At 34.3% G+C, this 21,341-nt stretch overlaps 1 protein-coding gene across 1 annotated transcript; it reads left to right on the top strand.

Annotated features, from left to right (window-relative positions):
• The first annotated feature begins 215 nt into the window (after positions 1-215).
• Positions 216-3,590, top strand: LOC149556435 (alpha-L-fucosidase 1-like). The gene is made up of 3 exons (XM_089830744.1): positions 216-1,210; positions 2,558-2,794; positions 2,888-3,590. The coding sequence occupies exons 1-3, from the start codon at positions 678-680 to the stop codon at positions 3,567-3,569; spliced, it is 1,452 nt and encodes a 483-aa protein (XP_089686870.1). The 5' UTR covers positions 216-677; the 3' UTR covers positions 3,570-3,590.
• The last annotated feature ends 17,751 nt before the right edge of the window (positions 3,591-21,341 follow it).

The raw sequence follows: 21,341 nt of genomic DNA, 5'->3' as shown, positions 1-21,341 counted from the left end.
AAAAAAAAAAACTTGTTTAATACTTTGATTGTATTTTATGAGACACAAAGCATAAAATGCAGCTGTACAGCCTTAAAAACGTGTGTGCACGCACTGCAGAATAAATCGATATTCTCTTCTGAGATCGTGAGATCGTTTAAGTTAGTGCTCGTGATCAGACTTCATTTGTCCCACGCATAAATGTGAGTAGTTGTTTATTGCCATTTACTGTTAGAAAATGGGTAAAGAAATGACGGGCAGTCATACTTTTGCATCATCCAAATCCTGAAAAGCTCAAAATCTTATCTTTTTAAAATGGAAAGCTCAAAATCTTCCCATTCACACCAACAAAGTGAAAAAACCTAAGTAGCATCATTCTATTTCGCCCAATGGAGGAGTGGATTTGTGTGTTTTAAAATTAGCAATGGAATTTATTAATATAAACGTCATTTTCTCAGTCTGCTGTTTAAAATCAGAATCTTTAGACTCCATTTTCAACTTGTAAGATTTGTGTTGTTTGGATTTTATACTCTATCTTGATCTGCTTATCTCACAGACATGTGATTCCTTGGGGGGCGAATGTGTTAATTGATGCTGTAGCGTGTGACATATCTGTACTGCATAGCCTGAGATTGATCTGAATGCTCTGTTTTAACACGGAGAAAATCGTCATTCAATTCTTAGTGGGGTAGTGTGAAATGGGGAGAATTATGATATGGGTGGCTGTTTTTCTTTCATTTATTTTTGATTTGGGGGTCTGCAGTTTTGCTGTTCCACCTCCCCTGCCTCTGGAGCCTCTTCCCACTGCCAAGCAGCTCAAATGGCAGCAGAGAGAAATGGTTATGTTTCTTCATTTCGGTATAAATACATTCACCAACAGAGAATGGGGAACAGGGAAAGAGAATCCTCAATGGTTCAATCCAATTGGGCTTGATGCAAATCAATGGGTGAATGTGGCCAAAGAAGCAGGGTTTTCTCTTGTAATTCTGACTACAAAACACCACGATGGGTTCTGCCTCTGGCCTTCTAAGTATACAAATCATTCTGTGAAAAGCAGCCAGTGGAAAGATGGAGAAGGAGATGTTGTTAAGGACTTATCAATGGCGGCACAAGCCCAAGGCCTGGATTTTGGTGTTTATTTGTCTCCATGGGATCGATATGAGCCTTTCTATGGTGATGAATTGCAGTATAATGAGTTTTATTTGGGACAGTTGCAGGAGCTCCTTACCAAGTGAGATTTTCTATGCTTTCTTTATTGTTTTTTCATTGATTGGTATAAAAATGAGAAACAATTTTTCAGCTCCAATTGTTAATTAGCCGTAAGAGGAAAGAGATGAAATCCATGGGAAATAATTTATGTTCTCTGTAAATAGGCTTCATTCCATGCGCCATTCTTACTGTTTTCCCTGTTTTTCCTTTGTGGCAAGAAACAAGCAGTTTACGTACTAGAATATCTGCAGACAAGTTTGTCCACCAAACTGAATTTGAGTAGGTAAAGTTGGGTAGAGTGGAGATTTATTGCTTCGGTGAAGTGAACTAAGAACTTCCATTAAAATATTCTGCAAGAAAACTGTGTGGAAATTGTTTCTATACCTACTCTTAGCCCAAACAAAAAGAAATGGACGCTTGATTCTGTAAATAGAATGTTTCCGGTTCCAAACTACACAGAATCCCAAATGTGTTGAGCAAACAATAAGAAACTGAGGTGGTATACAAAATGTATTAAAATGTGGACGGCAAATGAGATACATATATTCTTAGCAGCCTTGAAAACATATGAGATCCATACATTCTTATCCGCCTTATCAGCTTCAATAGCAATGTTATTGTCTCAGGGTCTATGAATAGTTTGATTTTTTAAATTGGGAGTTAGTGATTGAGGGTTGTAATTCAGGCTTTATTTTCTTATAATATTAGATCTCTACATTCAACCAGACGTTAGAATACAAATCAATTAAACAACTCAAATGTCTGTTAATTTATCAGGCAAATAGGCTCTACTTTTTGTATCAGACATCAAATAGGCTCTGCCTTTGTGATTTATCCTTTGAAAACTTGGGGTACTATCTTTCTTTATGGTAATTATGGGTTGAACAAGGCAACCGCCTTGTCCATGATTCGATGGATCCTTTTCTAAGGATTTCTCTGAAAATGAGCTCTCAAGAGCAATTACTAGATGTTTGAAGTTCATGGAATGCTTCAAAGCCAAAATACAACTTTAGTATGGTATTACTATGGACAGTGAACAAAGCATTACAGACTTAATTCATTGGATCCAGACATGCAATGAATATAACTGCAAACAAGGCATTACACAGGATTCAAAAAGTACACAGCTATGTTTCCTTTAATAGTAAGGCATCCCATGCTCTTTTAACTTCGCCACCCAGGAAGCACAACTTTAACAAGAAACTATTGCGATTAATGTGTTCGTACCTGTCAACATTGTGCTGTTTTAGAAGAGCGTCTAAAAAGTAAACAAATGCCTGAAAAGTTTCTATAATAATAGTCAACTGTGAAAGCTTAAGCTACCAAGTATTTTCTTTTTGAGGGTTTAAGACTGGTATACGGATTGCAGGTATGGCACTATATCCGAAGTATGGTTTGATGGAGCAAAAGGAGATAACACTACAATGACATACTTGTTTTCCAAGTGGTTTGCTCTGGTTAATGAGTTGCAAATATCTGCTAACATATTCTCAGATGCGGGACCAGACATCAGATGGGTGGGAGATGAAAATGGGACTGCAGGCTCAACATTTTGGTCTACCATTAATGGATCTTCTTTGAAGATTGGAGATGCTTCCATTGAAGGGTAATTCATACAAACCCTCAAAAAATAAAAATTAAAAACCCTTTTCCCCTTTCCAAAAAAATTATTGAAGAATTCTGCTTTTTTCTTCTGTAGCTATTTGAATACTGGAGATCCATATGGAACCGATTGGATTCCTGCAGAATGTGATGTATCAATCAGAAAAGGCTGGTTTTGGCATCCAGATCAGAAACCCAAACCGCTAAGCAAATTGCTGGATATCTATTATAATTCAGTGGGGAGAAATTGTGTTCTTTTGCTCAATGTTCCACCAAATACAACGGGGCTCATTTCTGAAGAAGATGCGGAAAGGCTAATGGAATTCACAAAGGCCATTAAAACCATTTTTTCAAAAGATCTGGCTGCTTCTTCTTATGTCACAGCAAGCAGTGTGAGAGGGGAAGCCTTCAATCCTAACAATGTATTGAACAACGATCTCTGGACTTACTGGGCACCCAAGAATGACAAAAACAGCAATAAAGTAAGCTGGATATGTTTGGAGAGCAAAGAAGCCATGAAATTCAATGTAGTGAGGATTCAGGAAGCCATTGGACTTGGGCAAAGGGTGATGAAATACGGTGTTTATGCATTCGGAGTTGATGGGAAGAAAAGAATGCTTGTGAGTAATGGGACCACAATTGGGCACAAAAAGCTTGATAGATTGAAAATACCTGTGAAATCTTCGAAGGTTATGCTTGTGATTTGGAAATGCAGAGGGAGAATTCCTCTCATTTCATCATTTGGGTTACATTTTGATCCATTTTACAGAGGGGAATAAAGATATGGTGTTTTCTGGTTCTTTTCTCTTTCAAAGTATACGGGTGAAACCTGTAGTTTCGTTTTTTTTATTTTCTCTGCATTTTTCCTGTGTATTTAGCTGCATCTGCATTATTGTTTGAGTGTGAATACAATTGAGATTTCAAATTGTTTGGTGGCGTAACAGGTCGCGATTGTTTGTCTTGATTTGATTCTGATGCTTTTACGCGTGCAACCGACAACAATTCTGATGCTTTTTTACAATGACGCATACTGTTTTCTTGTTGCTGGTGTATTTGGTAGGCACATGATCATTTTACGACTCTTTTTGCACTCTGATAATGATCACACTGTCACGTTCTTATTGTCACCCATTTACATAATTTTAGATTAACGAAAGTGAATAAAGAGTTAGGAATTGATAATTATTTTATTTTATTTTTTAAAGCAAAGGAGGGCTGGGCCACTAGAAAGCTATTTCGAGAATTCTATAGGGAAAGAACTAGTAAGAAAGTCCGAATTTACCAGAACAACCATAAGCTACGAGCTGGAAACACATCCATCAAATATTCTGGCTGCAAAGATTCAGCCAACCAGCAACACAACAAAATTGGCATATAAACTGAATACAAATCACCCATGTTTTTCCTTACTTGCCAAATCACATATGGCGGGATATAAGTTACAATCTATTGTTGGGTTGAAGGAGCAAATACTAACACCATCACACTCTAAATTTGCAAGGTCATCAGCCAGCTTGTTGCCTTCATGGTAAACATGTGATATTTTGCAATCACTAAAGGAGTCAAGAAGCTGCCAAATACGATCCATAATGTATGCAGTCCTCCAAAATTGTAATTTTTTTGGTAATGCAAGCATTAATAATAATCACAGAATCACCCTCAATATGCACTTTTGTGAAACCACCAAGTTTTGCCAAAGTCACTCCCTCAACTAGTGCTAGCGCCTCTGCAACATTATTTGCACCAGGTGAAACTGGGCAAGTCTTAACAGCCAAAATATGCCCTTCATGATCCCTAATGCAAACCCCAATCCTAGATTGTCCAGGATTACCACGACTTAACTTTGCAAAAACCCTGTTTAGGAGGGATCCATTTAATAGCAGCTCTATCAACAACTTGGTGAACATTAGGATTTGGAATTGTATTCATTTGGGTGTTCAGTTCTTTCCAAGATTTCAACATTTTTCCATCCCAAGAAGAAAAATAATGGTTGCATCTGTTGTTAACCACGTGAGCATTCACCATCTCAACAATATGTGCCTCAAGACAACCAAGAACATGGCTCAAAGAAGAGGATTCATGTCTGAAAATGCATCTATTACGCTCCCACCATAAAGCCCATGCAACAGCAGCAGGACCACATTTTCACATGTTATGAAACAAGGATTCAGAAAACAAAACTGGCCAGGATTGAAAAAGAGCCCAAAAGGTATTAGGAAGAGGCACTAAGAAGCTAAATTTAGAAAGAAAAAAAATTCCAACATTGTGTGGCCAAGGATCAATTCAACAAAAGGTGAGCAGCAAATTTAATTCCTTCACCACAGAGAACACAACTGAAAGGTTGTGTAATTTGGAGCAGAGAAAGTCTATCACTTGTAAGAATACGCTTCCTTAATGCTAACCATGCAAAACACCCAGCTTTGGGTAGCACAACATTGTTCCAACACATGGAGAAAGATCTAGATGTCGGCCTCAAACTCTCTACACATTGCATAGCAGCATAACCATATTTGATACAGTACTGGCCATTCTTAGCTAGGGCCCATCTAAGGACATCGACCTTCTTTGAGAAGAAAACCTCACAATCAGTAAAAAATCGTGGAGTGGTGAGGATACACAATGTTGTTACATTAATTGTTACCTTTCCTTAATTGTTACCTTTCATTAACAGTTACCTTTCCCTCCTAATCACTGGTAAAAAAAATTCACTTTTTTTAAATAGTTTTCTTTATTTCTGATTGGTCTATTTGTGCATAAAGTACTATAATGATGATTTGGGGGTCTTAGTGGTGGGTATTGGGCCAAGGTCTTAGTGGTGGGTATTGGGCCAATGTTTTAAAATGACACTTTTAGACCACCTCACACTCTACACATTCTACATAGAGCTCCGTAATTGAAGGAAAGCTGAAAGGTTAACTTTAAGCTCTTCACTCACCTACAAAGGTTCATAAAAAAAATTGGTAAATTTTCACATACAGATTAGCAACTATAGGTGCCAAAGTTCCTTCCTTTAATGTGGTGGGTTTTGGGATAACAATTGAGTCAAGTTGTACATTTAAATTTTGGGGCCTTCAATTTGCCAAGCCCATGCGTTGCAACAATGGTTAAGCGTGTACCTATGTATGTGCTCGAAGTACCTTCTAAGTGATTAGTTTAATATATCTTTAAAATTGATTTAATGAAAGGTACACAATCAAAGCCTAAAAGTTTTAACTCCTTAAAAGAACTCTAAAATTTCATGTAAGCAAGGTGTTGAGTATGACTTGGAGCCCGAGACCAAAAATTACCCACCAAGCCCAATTTATTTCTCTTTTTATCTCTCCCTCTCTCTCCATCTAGTGCTAACAATTTATTTATAAATTCATCTTCCTTGCTCTATATATTTATCTTCTTCTTCCCTCCATTAATTTTATCTTTTACAATTTTATTTTTTTATTTGAATGTCAGCCTAAGTTTTGATTGGAAGTCTTAAACATCACACACTAAGGCTTGATTCCTAGATTAAAAGTGTTAAAGAGTCAAAGTTTCTTATCTTGTTATTTTGATAAAAAAGACATTAATATCATCTTACTTAATTGCAACATGCATGCAAACTAACATTTAAGTCTCTCAAAAACACTGTTATAATATAATGAGCTCTTATATAGCTCCCAACTAATTATTTTTGTTTATATATGTAATGATTTAGTTGTGGTGGATAACTATCACTTCCTTAAAAAAATATTTCTTATCGAACCCATTTTAGAATTTCGTCCACTAAGCATTTTGAATTTTATATTTGAATGAAAATAAGAAGATATAATTTGTTCTAGACAAAGAAAACAATGGTAAGATATACATTATGCAACTCCAAGGTCTATTGTAGGTTTTGAAAAGCAAGACAAATATGGTTTGTGTAAAGTATGATTCAAACTGAATGACCTCTAAAATTTTTAATGAATAATAAAAATTCTAATTGTTAAACTAACTTAATCATGAATCATTTTCATCTTTTTGATATCAAGTTCATTTTTAAAATTTCCTTTCAGCTTTGCTATGTAAGCCATTCTTTTAAGGTTTTCACATAGTTCTCAAGATCCTTGTTTGCACTATATATAATACTAAAGAAAGCTTCTTGGTGACAACTTGGATTAATTATTTGAAGATACAATATCTATATTAAAATGAAATCCTTACACCTTAACTTGTTAGCTAACGACTATCATTACACACACAAGTTTACAGTTAAATCAATAGCACATTGATGCCGAAGATGCCAGTTTTGTTGGTCTTATCAAACACCATTCTTCAAAGGACCTTAATTCATAAGTTGTTCATAATAAATCTAATATTCAATTTTACTTTTTACTTATTCTAATTTCAATTATATTATAATTTATTATTATACTTAATGATAATTAATTAGATATTAAATATTATTTAAAATAAAATTATAATTATAAGCTTTTCGTTGATATTTAAAATAAATTTATAAAATAAAGAATAAATATTTTGACTTTTAAAATTTACAAAAGTATATAAATTAATAATTTTAAAATTTGTAATTTGTTTATCAAATTTTTATTTTGTTTTGTTTTGACTATACAAAAAATATATCTAGCGTAATATTTGACAATAATATAATTAAATAGATATCAATAAATTGTTTAAAATTAAACTGATTTTTTTTTAATTATAAAAAATAGATATTTAATTTTAAAAATCTCTTGATTTCAATTTTTTTTATTGTTTCTACCAATCTTTTAAAAGTTGTGATTTGTTTAGAATTTTTCATTTTAAATTCTTTGTTTTATTTCGACATTTTTATTTTAACTATAATATAATATATTATTTTACAATAACATAATTAATTATGTTTTATAATACTATTTAAAATAAAATTTTAACTAATATTTTATATTTAATAATTATTTATTCTTAGAGTTTTATAAAATAAAAAATAAATATTTCAACTTTTAAATATAAACTAGTATAGACATCTTAAATAAATCTATCTAATTATAATTTAATTTACTACTCTAAAACTATTTATATTTCCTTTATCTCCATTTATTTAGCTTTTTACTAAGCCTTTTATTTTAATTTCTTAAAAAATGGATGATTTATATCTCTAAATATTATAATTTAAATAGATATTTTATGTGATATTTATTAAATTATTTTTAAAAGTATATTATATTTATAATAAGATTTAAACGTTTGACATGTAAATGGTTGTCAAATTTAACCTAGAAGAATAAAACTTAACATTAACACACTCACACCATCCCACTCCCCCATTCTGCCATTGTAGAATGCCTATCGACATTAATGAATGTATCATTTTTTTTAATGTTTCAACGATTTTTCAAAATTTATTGATTACTCACAGATTTTAATAAAATTAGAAAAACTAATATAATCTCCAAATCCATAAACTTTTTCTACAATTTATGAATAAATATTTCATTATCCATTATAAAATATAATTTGAAATGAGAATAAATAAATTTTTTAATATTAAATAATAAAATTAATAAGAAAAATTTATAAAATTAAACAATAATAAAGAATACTAACATTATTGTTTGTAAAAATAGATAATTAAAATAAAATATTATCCATACAGTTAATATTTTAACATGAAATTATAATGTTGATAATATGAAATTAGGCATGGAAGCATAAAAAATAATTAGGCTCTATCAATGGAGTCAATGAATGAATTAATCAACATAATCATGTTCAAAGGACCTATTTATTATGAGTTTTTTTCATGTGATCTTAAAGGATAGAAAGTTTTCATATGTAGAATTCTGAGCATCACCCAAGTTTTAGCATCACCCAAGATGGCATCACAAAATCAAAATGGAGTATGACCTCTAAAAAGTGAGAGAGGTTATTGTAGGTCTTCACAACATGGTCCTATAGGAACTAGAATTGCATCCATACCTCACATGAGCTCCAAGATATGCCTCATCAATGATCGCAACCCTATGGCATTTAGTGACCCTTAGGGACATTCCGGTTCGGTGTGCCCAAGAATGTTCAAGTGCTCAATGGGATAGGACAAGGTTGGGGATAGGGTTTACTTGGCCACTTAGAGCTAACAGAGCAGACAGTTTGATCCCATAACGAAAGGTGAGAGAGATTTGGTAGTTGGCAACTTTGTATTGGCCAACACTACAAGTTTCAGCATCACCCAGGATGGCGTCGCAAAATCAAAACAGAGTATGATCTCCAAAAAGTGAGAGAAGTTAGTTTAGGTCTCTACAACATGGTCCTATAGGAACTAGAATCACATCCATACCTCGCACGAGCTCCAAGATATGCCCCGTCAAAGATTATAGCTCTATGGCATTTAGTGACCCTTAGGAACATTTCGATTCGGTATGCCCGAGAATGTTCGAGTGCTGAATGGGATGAGACAAGGTTGGGGATAGGGTTTACTTGGCCACTAAAAGCTAATAGAGTAGATAGTTTGATTCCATGACCCTTTTTCCAATAAGTTGCAAATTTGAGCAACTTTTACAACTTTCAACAATGCAACTTTGCACAAAAAGTGCAACTTTTACATTTTTCTTTTGATTCCAATTCTACGACTTGGAAAAGGTTTTGCAATAGTAAAATGACTTATTTCCAAATGCTTAGCCCTTCAACAATTTTGAAACTTTAGAAAATTTGTTAGCATTTTTGCAATTTTGCTTTGACAACTTTTGCAATTTTTTGCAATTTTTGACATCTTAACTCCTAGATGCCTAAAACTTAACCTAATGACCCTAAGGACCTTTATAACCTTCTAAGAAACCCAACCACTCCTAGGAATCCCCAATCACAAGGAAAACCTATCACAAAGACAACTAATCACTAGTTGCTCTTAAGGGCATCACAAGGCTTATTTGACACAAAACCCCACAAATACAAATAATGACCAAGGGTGACTTCCAAGCATGGAAAGGGTCTATTTAGGTCCAAACTAACATGAATCCAACATTAGATTCAAACTATGCAACTTTCATTGGCTAGTTGCTTCAGAAACTCAAGACTAGGCTTGTAGCCTTGAACATGGAAAATCACAAACATCTCCTTACAAACCAAAGAAAAGAATCGCTTATTTGGATACCCTTTTTGGTTTTATACAACATACTAAAGCCTTGAGATCTCAAGAGAAGTATGCAACAATTGAGTTTTTTAAGGCTCACTTAGGAATGTAGGCAATTAGGCATCCATTAACAAAGGAAGTACCCTACCCCTTGAGAAAAATATAAATCTAGAAATTGGAACATGAGGGGGATCATGTCAAATGATCACATACCAATTTTCAAGCCTCTAAACCTTCTATGTAGCGAGTTATGGAAGATGTTGCTACAGATTTCTAGCATGCACATGGATCTTGCATGCCTAGGGCATCAAGTTTTTCTCTCCAATCTCATTATTTTGACCTAAAACCAAAAGTAACATAAAAAACATTTTCCTAACTTAGATTCCACCAACATTTGTTGATTTCCCATGGTGGAATCTCAAGATATGAGGGAAAATAGATGAAACCCTAGGTAATGGCACAAAATGGGGACAACAATTAGTAAAATGGGAATATCTTGAGTTGTAGAGCGAATTAGAACCTTATTAAAAGTGCAAAAAAAAGAAGATTCACAAAGCTATCCAACCATACTAGATATACATACTTATATGTGATCAACTTGACCAATGACCTAATGTTTTTCATGAGTTCGAGTATAATAATCTATCTTTTGTTATGATTGAGTTCAATATTTTAGTGTTCTTGTTGATTAGTGTTGAAAATGATTAGTGTTAGTGTTTATAAGTGGTTGTGATAGTTGGAGGACATCTATATAAGGTTTCCACAAGAGGAGAAACCCATTGTACGAACATGTGAACAACAAACATTGAATAAAACTCATAATTTCTACCTTTTTCTTTGTTGTTTCAATATTGTATGGCTTGTACGGATTGGTAGGGGTGAAATTTTGGTATGGTTGGATAGAGCATTGAGTTAGTGTTCCATTGCATTTGGTTTGAAGTCTTTATCTTATCTACAACAAAAGTTACATTAGTTTTTGTAGAGGTTGGTCAGATTTACCCTATATTTGAGGGTTTCTTTAAGATGGCCTCCTAACTTGCAATTCCATTGTGGGATTTCAATGCCACTTTACGGAATGAAAGTTATTAGAGGGTGCTTCAAGATGGCAGATATTTAGAACTAGAGGTGTAGGTTACCTATTTTTACCAACAAGCCCTAGACTGAACATTGCTATATGTCTAGTCTAGATTTCAAGAAGAAAGAAGGTTCAAGCTTCCAAACTAATTGATTTGACCTAGGTGAAGGGTGTAGGAGGATTAATTGGATGTGAAGAAGAGTTCCAAGGGGTGGAGTCAGGTTTTTAAACCCATTTACTCATATTTCCTTTGTAACCTAGCCTAATCTGGCCAATTAGGTCTGTGACTCAAAGTGGGTGTTAATTGGTGTTGGAACAGAGTCAAAGTTTGATCTTTTGAAATCTCTAAGAGGTGGTTAAAGGGTGTCTAAAGAGGTGAAAAGATAGTGTGGCCCTTTTAAAAGTTTGGGAGTTTGACCGAGAAAGCTAGGATTAGCCCTATTAGAAATGGTGGTAACAATTATGAAAATCAGTTGTTGGGCGTTTGAGAACTTTAAAGTTGGGTGTTTTTGAGAGATGAGGTCCATAGAAATCTTTTCTGTCAGGAAAGTTGAGTTCTAAACCCATCTAGGGAGAGTTTTCCTTTTTAGGCCTATTGGAGAAGGGGAGTCCCTAAGAAGTTGTGATTGATCTAAGTCAATTGAGAACCCTAGTGGTGCAGGGCACCTAAGGCTCTTAGGCATGAATTCAAGGTGTTTAGTAGGTTAGAATCATTAGGAAAGAAGTTTGATCCATACTTGTAATAAAAGACTCAATTGTAAGGTACAATGGCATATTGGTGTGGTTATAAGCCAAGTGACCATTTGTAACCAAGGAGTCATAATAGGTGTGATTTTGAGTATATTGATGTTTTTAGGATGTTTTAGGTAGATTTGGGTCATTAAGACACCTTTGGATTAAAGGTTTGTAAAAAAATGCAAAAGTGCAAGAAAGTTGCAAAATGCAAAAAGTTGCTAAAGAGCAATTTTTGCAATTTTTGTTGTCAAACTTAAAAAAGGAAGTTTTACAGTCTTCCAAACATCCAAATCGAAGTTGTAACTATTTGAAGGTACTTATTTAAGGTCTCCACACGTGGGGAAGGTCTTTGTACGGACAGGTGGACAACATTTGGTGAATAAAATGCATAATTTTTGCCTTTTTAAATATTTTTTCAATTTTGTACGAACTGTACGGATTGGGAGTGGCACAAGTTGCATATGGTTGGATAGAGGGTTGAGTGAGGATTCCATTGCATTTTTTTTGAAGTGTTTATCTTATCTAGAACAAAAGTTATAGTAGATTTTGTGAAGGTTACCTGGATTTACCCTAAATCAGAGGGTTTCAGCAAGATGGCCTCCTAACTTGCAAACCCATTGTGGGATTTTAATGCAACTTTGTGGAATGCAATTTAGGAGAGGGATCTTTAAGATGGCAGAATTTCAGGGTTGTAGGAATAGGGAACCTATTTTTACCAACAAGCCCTAGGTTGAACATAGTCTTATGTCTAGTCTACTTTTGAAGGAAAAAGAAAGATCAAACTCCCAAGTTGATTGATTTGACCTAGGTGAAGGGTTTAGAAGGAAAAATTCAAGGTGTAGAAGAGATCCAAGGGGTTGAACCAAGTCTGTGAACCCATTTGTTTATGTTTTTCTTGTAACCCAACCTAAACTGGCCATTTAAGACTATGACACAAAGTGGGCATAATTTGACGCTGGAGCAGAGTTTGTGATTGATCTTTTGGAATCTCTTAGGAGTAGTTGAAGGGTGTTTAGTGATGTAAAAACATTGGATGGTCCTTTGTATGGTTTGGGATTTTGACCATTGAAACAAGTAATTGTCCTAATAAGAAGTGTTGGTAACAGTTTTTGCAATTTGATTGTTGAGTGCGAGAAACTTCAAAATTGGGGTTTTCTTATTGGTTTGAGTTTATAAAAAACCAATTCCATCAAAAAATTTGAGTGTTGGAACCATTTAAGAAGTATTTTTCATTTTAAGCCTATTGGTGATAGGGAGTCCCTAATTTTTGTGGTTGGTCCAAGTTGTTTGAGCACCCTAGGTTTGAGGGTTAGGTCTGTGAAGTGGAGTCCACTTAGATATAGAGTCTACCTATGTTAGAGGTCTAGTGGATCAGTCATTAACCTTGGAAGAAGGCTTAGTTGATGTTTGATGTAGAGTAAGCACAAGGAAGCACCAAACAATCAACCTTCCACCCCCCAAACCTCCAAACTCCACAAGGGTAAAGAAAAGGCTATGACTCAATTCCAAATGGATACTACTCTGATATTAAAAATTTCCAATAGGTTTACAAACCCAACTCTCCAAACAAGACAAGAATCCAACTTCTTACTACTTCGATCAACAATGGCCTACTACCCCCGAACTTGGCAAAAGTGGGTTTATGGTGTTTCCAAGCTTTCTAACACCAATGATGGCTTGAGGAAACCTTAACATGACCAACATAAGGCAAACCACTGATTAGACCTACTACAAACAACCCACAAAATAGAATGCAACATTTGACCTACTAGGCAATTAGGCCTCCTACTTCAGTTTTTCAGCAATAACTCAAAACACTTCCAAAGGACCTGGCCAACAAAGTATTTTTTTAGATACCCTTTTCCAAGGATTAAAAGACTTCAAAGTTTGAAAACTTCACTCCACTCCAGCATGCCTTCACCCCAACCATGCACTTAGGCCTAATTAGCAACTTAAGTGTGGTCTACAAGGAAATGGCCAAGAAATGGGTTCATGGAATCAATCTTCCAACTCCAGAGTGTTCTCTTAACCTAGATAAAAGTGTTTTGCTAATTCACCAAGTCTTCAACTCCTTTTCTTCACATTACTCAACCAAATTGCACAAACAAGGTCTAATACATGGGTAATATTAGACCTAGGGTTTGCTCCCATAAATCTCTGCTATAGCCTCTTATCTCCAGACCTTTAAAATATGATAATGCATTTCCCTAACTTGCTCCATACAAATTTGGAACAATTTCCAACGATGGAGTTCCAAGTTAGGGCCATTTCTTTGGCCAAACCCTTGTTTTCAGGGTTTCATAGGGTAGTGACTAAGAAAAACCAATAACTTGATTATCTTGATTGATGAACACTTAAAATCAAAACCAAAACTTCATAAATAAGTAGGGCTATCAAATCAGTACAAAAATTTTGACTTCCCAATCACTATAGGCCGTACTGTACGGAAAAACTAGTCAAAATAGTCAAGAAACATAAGATTTTATATATTCTAAAGAGTAAGTACATATATTTGTTCATGTTATCTCTCCTCTCAGGTGTTTAGAGCCTTTATAGGTCATTAAAAATGGGTAGAACCACCCCATGGCAGTTTTAGCCATTGGGAGTGGTTTTTTGAAAAAGTTGTCAAATTATTGCAAAAGTTGCTAATGCAACTTTTGCATTTTTTTTGCAATTTTTGCCATTTTGACAAACCTTCTTCCTAATTCAATTCTAACCATTCCTAAATGCTATTCTAAGACTCAAAACACCTAAACTATCCTAACAAACATAAAATAAACCAAAATTCCACCTTTTGGACCAAATGATGCCCAGGTTCATATTAACACCTTGGGGTCTTGTATCCATTACATGGGTGGATGGCCTTGAGGACATTTTCTTAATAAATCCTAAGGCCTTATTACATTGAACAAAACAAAGATTTTTATTAGGTGCTTTGCACCACTATTTTGAGGTTGAAAGCAAGTTAAGGTGTTGATTGGAGTTTGGAAGGCCCATATGACAATTCAATTTTGGAGGACTTATATTTGGTTACAACACTTGTCCTTTTGCAGGTTTAACAAACTACATAAAGGGTATCTAGAATGAAAACTAGTTGGGGAGGTCCTTTGGAAGTTTTTATAATTATTTCACATTTTGTCTTGGATGGCTAGTAGCCTTAATTGTTGCATTCTCAAACAGTGCCATGAAACCCATGTTGAACATTTTGTTTGGTCTTGATTCTTAGGTCTTGCTGACATATTGAATCCCTTATTATGCTGTTCAACTTTTTTTGTAAGGATTCACCATTTTTTGAGCATTGAGTCAAGTTTGAAGTTGCATGGATTAATGCTAAATGCTGCATTATTTGGAAAAAACTATGGAACCCGTGTTCAAGTTGTTGTATGGCCTTGTTTTTTTGGTTTTTCTGATATATGGAACCCCCTTTACATGCTATGAGTCTTAATTTGTGAAGATCCACCATTTCTTGGGTGTTGAATCAAGTTGCTAGGTGTCAAGTTTATGGATTAATGTTGATCCATTTGTGTTGCTGTTGTGTCAAGGTGTAGAGGTTTAGGTGTAAGACCTATCCTATTGGGTTGATATTAGCATTGTGCTTAGGATTACTTAACCTTTGCATCATTCTTAAAGACTCGAGGTTTATAGAAACACCAATGAGTCTCAAGCCTTTACAACTGGGCTGATATCAACTTGAAACTAGTCCTAACATTCTAAAACATTATAACCTCCATTATGAGCCACTTAGGAAGGTAGTGCTATGAAGGATCACTACAATGTCTTGTGAAATGCCTTGTATTGTCTTTGTAGAAACTATTTTTAAAGGTGAATTTGAGAAGTTTCTTATACCTATGCATGTTTTTCATATATTTTTGAAGTGAAGCCTAACTCCCAAAGTCTACTAATTAGTGCTTGCACGTAATCTCCATGCATTCTGCATTTTCAGGATAAATAAGTCAAATGCATAGTCAAGTTTAGTTTAAAATAAAAAATAGTATTTTGGAGTTTATATACCAAAGGTTCGTCATTTGAAATCCTTGCACAAGTATTTGATGATATCCCTATTTGGTCCTGATCTGTTATAGTTTTTACTTACTTAGCTCCCTTAGATTTTCTTCACAATTTTGATCTAATTTAATGGAAATATCATCACTCCTTGAATGATAAAAAATTGATTCTCATGGAGTGATTGATCCTTGATATGTACAATATAATTTCTAACTTTTAATGTACAGATGAAAGGTATTTGGCTGGTGATTGTCGAGAAGAGTAGTGGAAGGGTTAATGGAAGTGGATGGTTGCGAGTAGCAGCGAGAGATCTGCTTGAAGGTGGCATACTTTTTATGGTTTGAGGAGTCTAGTAACATCAAATGAATGGTGTATCCACCCTCAATTTATCCTAGAAAGGTGTGGAAGGTAGTTTATTGAGAGGCCCTAGTTTTGAGGCTTGTTTATGAGAAATTTGGGACTTTTGTACTTGGAAGCATCCAAGGCCCAAATTGGTGACATATTTGGAGGTTTTTCATCATCTTTAGTTTTTATGGCATGAAGGGGTCTTGGGATGAGAGACATTATTGGGACTTGTGAGGGACATCCTTTTTGAGTCAACGTTTGATACAAAAAGTCAATTTTTGGCTTCTTCTTCTTCCTTTCTTTAATAGTTGTTTAAAGTTCTTTGTATTCCACTGTGTCTATTGCTTTGTGAGGTGCTTCTTGTTATTGTTCTTGTTGCTACTCTTCTTCCTTCACCTTACCCTCTAAAGATTCTCCCATCTCTAGATTAAGTTGCTTCTTCTTTTCCTTCAAATATCTTTCACTCCTCTCAACTAATTTGTTCATTTTATCCTTTTTAGTCTTGAGTGCTTCAATGTTCCAATCCATTTTGTGGATTGTTTTTTTTAAATTTTGTTTTGACCATAGGCAAGCTCAAGAAATTTTCCATCATCTCACTTCATATGACATTTTTGCAATCCATTCAATCTTCATCTGATGAGCATTGAGGTGTGAATAACTTCATTAGACTTCATATTCATTTGTGCAATTAGCTCATATATATTCCATCCTTAGTTTGTGCTTATAGAAATTCCCTAACAACCCTTCTATGCACAACTTGGGGTTAAATGAGCCCCTTTCTTCAAATTCATACAACGTCACTTAAGCTATTTCAATTTATTGAGCATTTGCAACATGAAGAGTACAACAAACATGTTGGAAAATATTGTCATTGATACTGAGGGGCGGAGTTATGAGGTAAGTTAAATATAGTAATTTGCATAATTATCCTTGCATGGGCCAAACCATGCATAGAAGGAATTATAATAAAAGCATGTTGTCCGCCCATTAGCTTTTGGAAACCCCTCTTAATGTACCCCACCCAACTCCCCCCCACACCCAAAAAAAGAAAATGAAGAAATCTCGATTTGAGTGCCTTATTGGGAAAATGTAAAAAGTGAATAAAAATGCACTTGGCCGACCTCATTAAAGTGGCATGATTGTTAAGTGAAAGGGTACCAATGACTACAATATTTTATATGCACCATTATTATAAGTGGTTGTGTCATCAATAAGAAAGAACCGGTCTAGCACACAAGAAACAAAAGTAAAACTATCCCACATGCACACAAGAGAAGAAAAACATGAGAAATATCTATTTTGCACCTCTTTTTTAATATCATTTTATTGCTTAACTAAATGGTCACCTTGAAATCATAATATGGAATAATTTCATAAAATCTGACATGGACATATTTAATGTGTACAATCTAAGAAACCTCTTTAAATGTATTTTTCATTGACTATTTTTAGGGATCTAGACATGCTCAAAAAAAACTACTAAGTTCCACTCATAATATTTGGTTTCGTCAAGTGTTGACATTATTGCAAACAACATCCCAAAAATATCAAAATATCAAAAGTCTTTTGGTTCTCTCAACTTATACATCTGCTGATCAACTTTATACTTAGAGAGAACTATATTTGTAACTAACCCATTATCATCAGATCAAGACCTATTTTCCTTCTTACTTTTTGATGATTGTGATCTTCTGCAATCGCAGGCATAAGATGATTAACACACAATGGTACTTGAACAAAAAACACTAATAAAAATTGAGGATGTGAATTGATAATATCGTTTCGTAGATTATTTTGGTGTCTCACCCTTTATCACTGGTGCTTCAACTTTATTAGTCCTCTTCTTTGGTGACCTGCAAATGAAGAATTAGCATAGTGAAAAATCTAGGATAAGATTAATCCACTAAAATTTGAGAATGACAAAATTTGAATCTAGCTTGTCATTAAGAATTATCCATTTGTACAAATCCTTGCTTTCTGAGTTTTATGATAACCCTTGCTTGATGAGTATTGAAAACTTCTCCCATTGTATCCTTGCTTTTGCCAATTTGAAGTTTCTGGTTACATGCACACAATCATGACTTTACATCACAAAGCATTCACATTCTAACAATTTTCATGTTCTTTCATTACATTTTGATCTAACCAAAAAATTCTAAGCTTTCACTTATTCAAACGACTAATCTAAAAATGGGTCCTATTAAAGAATCTAATATAAATTCAAATAATGTATCTAGATCCTAAACAAATCAAAACATAAAATCTACGATTTAAACTTATCTCATCACTTACACATAATAACAATACCCACCTTGTCATGTGGACAGTCTTGGGGGAGAGGTTGGAACATTGTATTTGGATCCTTAAATCTCTCTCTCTCTCTCTCTCTCTCTCCCTATTTAATCTAATGAGCCAACTAGATTTTCTCTACATTTTAATGTCTCAAGTATTGCTTTGTGGTCAAACTCACGAACTTTCCAAAGAATCTTATTATGTGGTTTTCCACCATATTTTATCAAGTGTACATTTGATGTGACAATAAGGTTTGAATAATGAAGAATCTTCTTCTCTATTTGCCAATTCTCAAATAACCACAAGTTAGGGTTCTTCATAGAATATTGTCTAAGCCATGTGCTGATTACAACCACTGCACCGACATGGTACTCTAAACCTTCACCATCTATAACCGGGTGATCCAATTTTTGTTTGGCTTGGCCAAAATGACACAAATAATAATTTGTCCCTTCTTCATTGTCTTCAAGTGTAATAATAGAAAAAACATGGCCTATAGTGAAAAATGTACAAAATACGGTCATTAATTCAAAAAATACTTAGGTAAAAGTTATAAAGTTACATATTGAAATTGCAAAGATATATAAATATATATATATATATATATATATATATATATATATATATATATATATATATATATTACCAGGTTGCACTAGATTTGACAAGCGGTCAAAGTCAATAGACGAATCCATCTCTACCATTTTTAGTGCTTGTGGGGGATGATAGGTGTCAATTGGGTCCAAAACCTATATATCCCATTTGTCCACCCATTCAATTGACTCACATTCATCCCGATTTTCCTCTACACATGATGGACAATAGCATGCCATTTTTCATGTTTGGATACTCCATGAACCTGCATTAGAGCTTCTAAAAGAATGCAACTCACTAGATCTTGTTAGTGTGCAACAATCCTGATATGGTGCAATTTTAGTATTATCTATCAACCAAAAAAATCTATGAACCGTAGACTCACCTTCCTTACCTGGATCCATTGTAGCATTACACCACTGGATGATAGATTTTGCATCTATCAATATTGCTCCATCTTTGTACTTTAGTTCTTCACGAGCTAAGTCTCTTTTGATGCATGCACCTGCACCATCATGCTCTCCCTTTCCATGACCAACCTCTATAAAATTCCACATTTATTGAATTCTACACAACTTGTGCATCCTGCTTAACCAATAGAACATCCATGCATTCTTAAATTGAGATGTGCAATTTTCTGACCAAATAATGTGCTGACAACATGTGATGCCCCTGTTAGCCAAATCTCCATAAAATAGTTGAAAACAACCCTATACGTATTCCGTAGAATGTGATCAATCATCGCTGATGTAAAAATGGTACTCCCTCAAAATCTTCCTATCATCTTGTGTACTTGTAGGTGAATGCATGAATGTTATGTGAACAAATATGGAAACCTATTGAGAAGTATAATACTTTTCTTGCACCTCATTTTGTGGTTGTAGTGTGTAGTTCTTTGTGAAGTCTACAATCGAAACAATGGTATCCAGTGAAAATGTATCCTTGCACAACTTGAATTGCAAAGCTAGCCATCGAGCTCTATGTGTATGCCTTGCATACTCGTAAATAATATTTTCACAAAAAATATTCATGAACTCATACATTAGAATCTTTTCAATGACTAAATCACATCTTTTGCCCTGTTTCCCATCTTTTAGAGCATATGTCACTGTCTTAAATTTTTCATAACCTACTATTTCATTTCCAATTGCATGTGTACTATCCATATGTTGACAAGTTGATAAAAGTTGTAAAGAACCACAAAATAAGCATGTACCATCCAAGCATGATGTCTTATAAAATTGTTGGCCATCCCCTATTTCACATAAAATGTTGGATATGAATTCCTTTGAAGATCTTGGTGGCTCATTCATGTTACAATCCTGCAAATCAAACTTAGAATGCAAAAACACACATATATGCCTAAAAACATCAAAATGGTTAAAAAATTCAATACATATCCTATAACAAGAAGTTGTGTGTGTGCGTGTGTGATTTATCTTGACAGAAAAAGGTTTACCCATCTCAAAAAATCTTTGGCTTATTTGAATTTGAGGATACATACCAATAAATTTTGCAAAAAATTGTGTCTGAGTTGAGTCCAAAAAATGTTTCGCATGTGGGTCACGATTTTGGCTACCAATCCTCCTTCTTACACCATCTCTTTGATTAGGGGAAACACGTGTGTTATTTTTCCAAAAATATTTGATCAATGATTTCAAAGCTTCACTAATTTCTTTATCCTTTTGTAGTAGTCTACCACTAAATGTCTATAACTCATTTTTTGTTGGATCTTCCAATCTCTCACGCCTTAGCATGGCTCTCCTTAGAGTACCTCTACCAATTTTTAATGTTTTGCTTGTCTTTCTCATGAGTCGATCTTTCTTCATTTGGCTACTTACTATTGTCAATGTAAGTACTTGTCTTGTGATATTACTATCTTTGGTGCATGATTTAGAACCCACTTTGTCATAAGCACTCATTAGATTCTTTACAAAAAAAATTTCATTTGAATCATCCATCGTTCTTAGCCCAAGAATCTTCATGATAGGCCTAAATTTCAAATTCTTCATCATTTCAAAAAATAATTGGCATTGACTTATAATATTTAATTCTTCAAAAAATAATCTCCACATACGATGAACTTTTCTTTGAAAAGTACGCTTGCTAATCTTGTCAGGCATTGATTTCAAAATGTTAGTATCAATATCAATCAAATATTTTGGTCTTCTAAAATGAATTCTAGAAGGTGTTATAATCTTTTCAATTCCCTCAACATTTTGAACATCAACATAAGGTTGAGTGTATTGCGTACCTTGAACTGAAGATGATGTGGCTTGGCAATAAGATGCAAAAGATGGAATATCACCTACTTGATGTGTTCATTTTGTGCCTTCAACATGACATGATGGAGTGTGTACATCATCGGATCTACAAATTAGTGTCTCTTCAACATGAAAGGACGATATGACTCCAACATTGGAA

The sequence above is a fragment of the Cupressus sempervirens genome, chromosome 5, assembly GCF_028749045.1.
Source record: "Cupressus sempervirens isolate cs-2001-9-10 chromosome 5, ASM2874904v1, whole genome shotgun sequence".
NCBI classification, from domain to species: Eukaryota; Viridiplantae; Streptophyta; class Pinopsida; order Cupressales; family Cupressaceae; genus Cupressus; species Cupressus sempervirens.
This window is presented reverse-complemented; position numbering and strand designations above follow the sequence as displayed.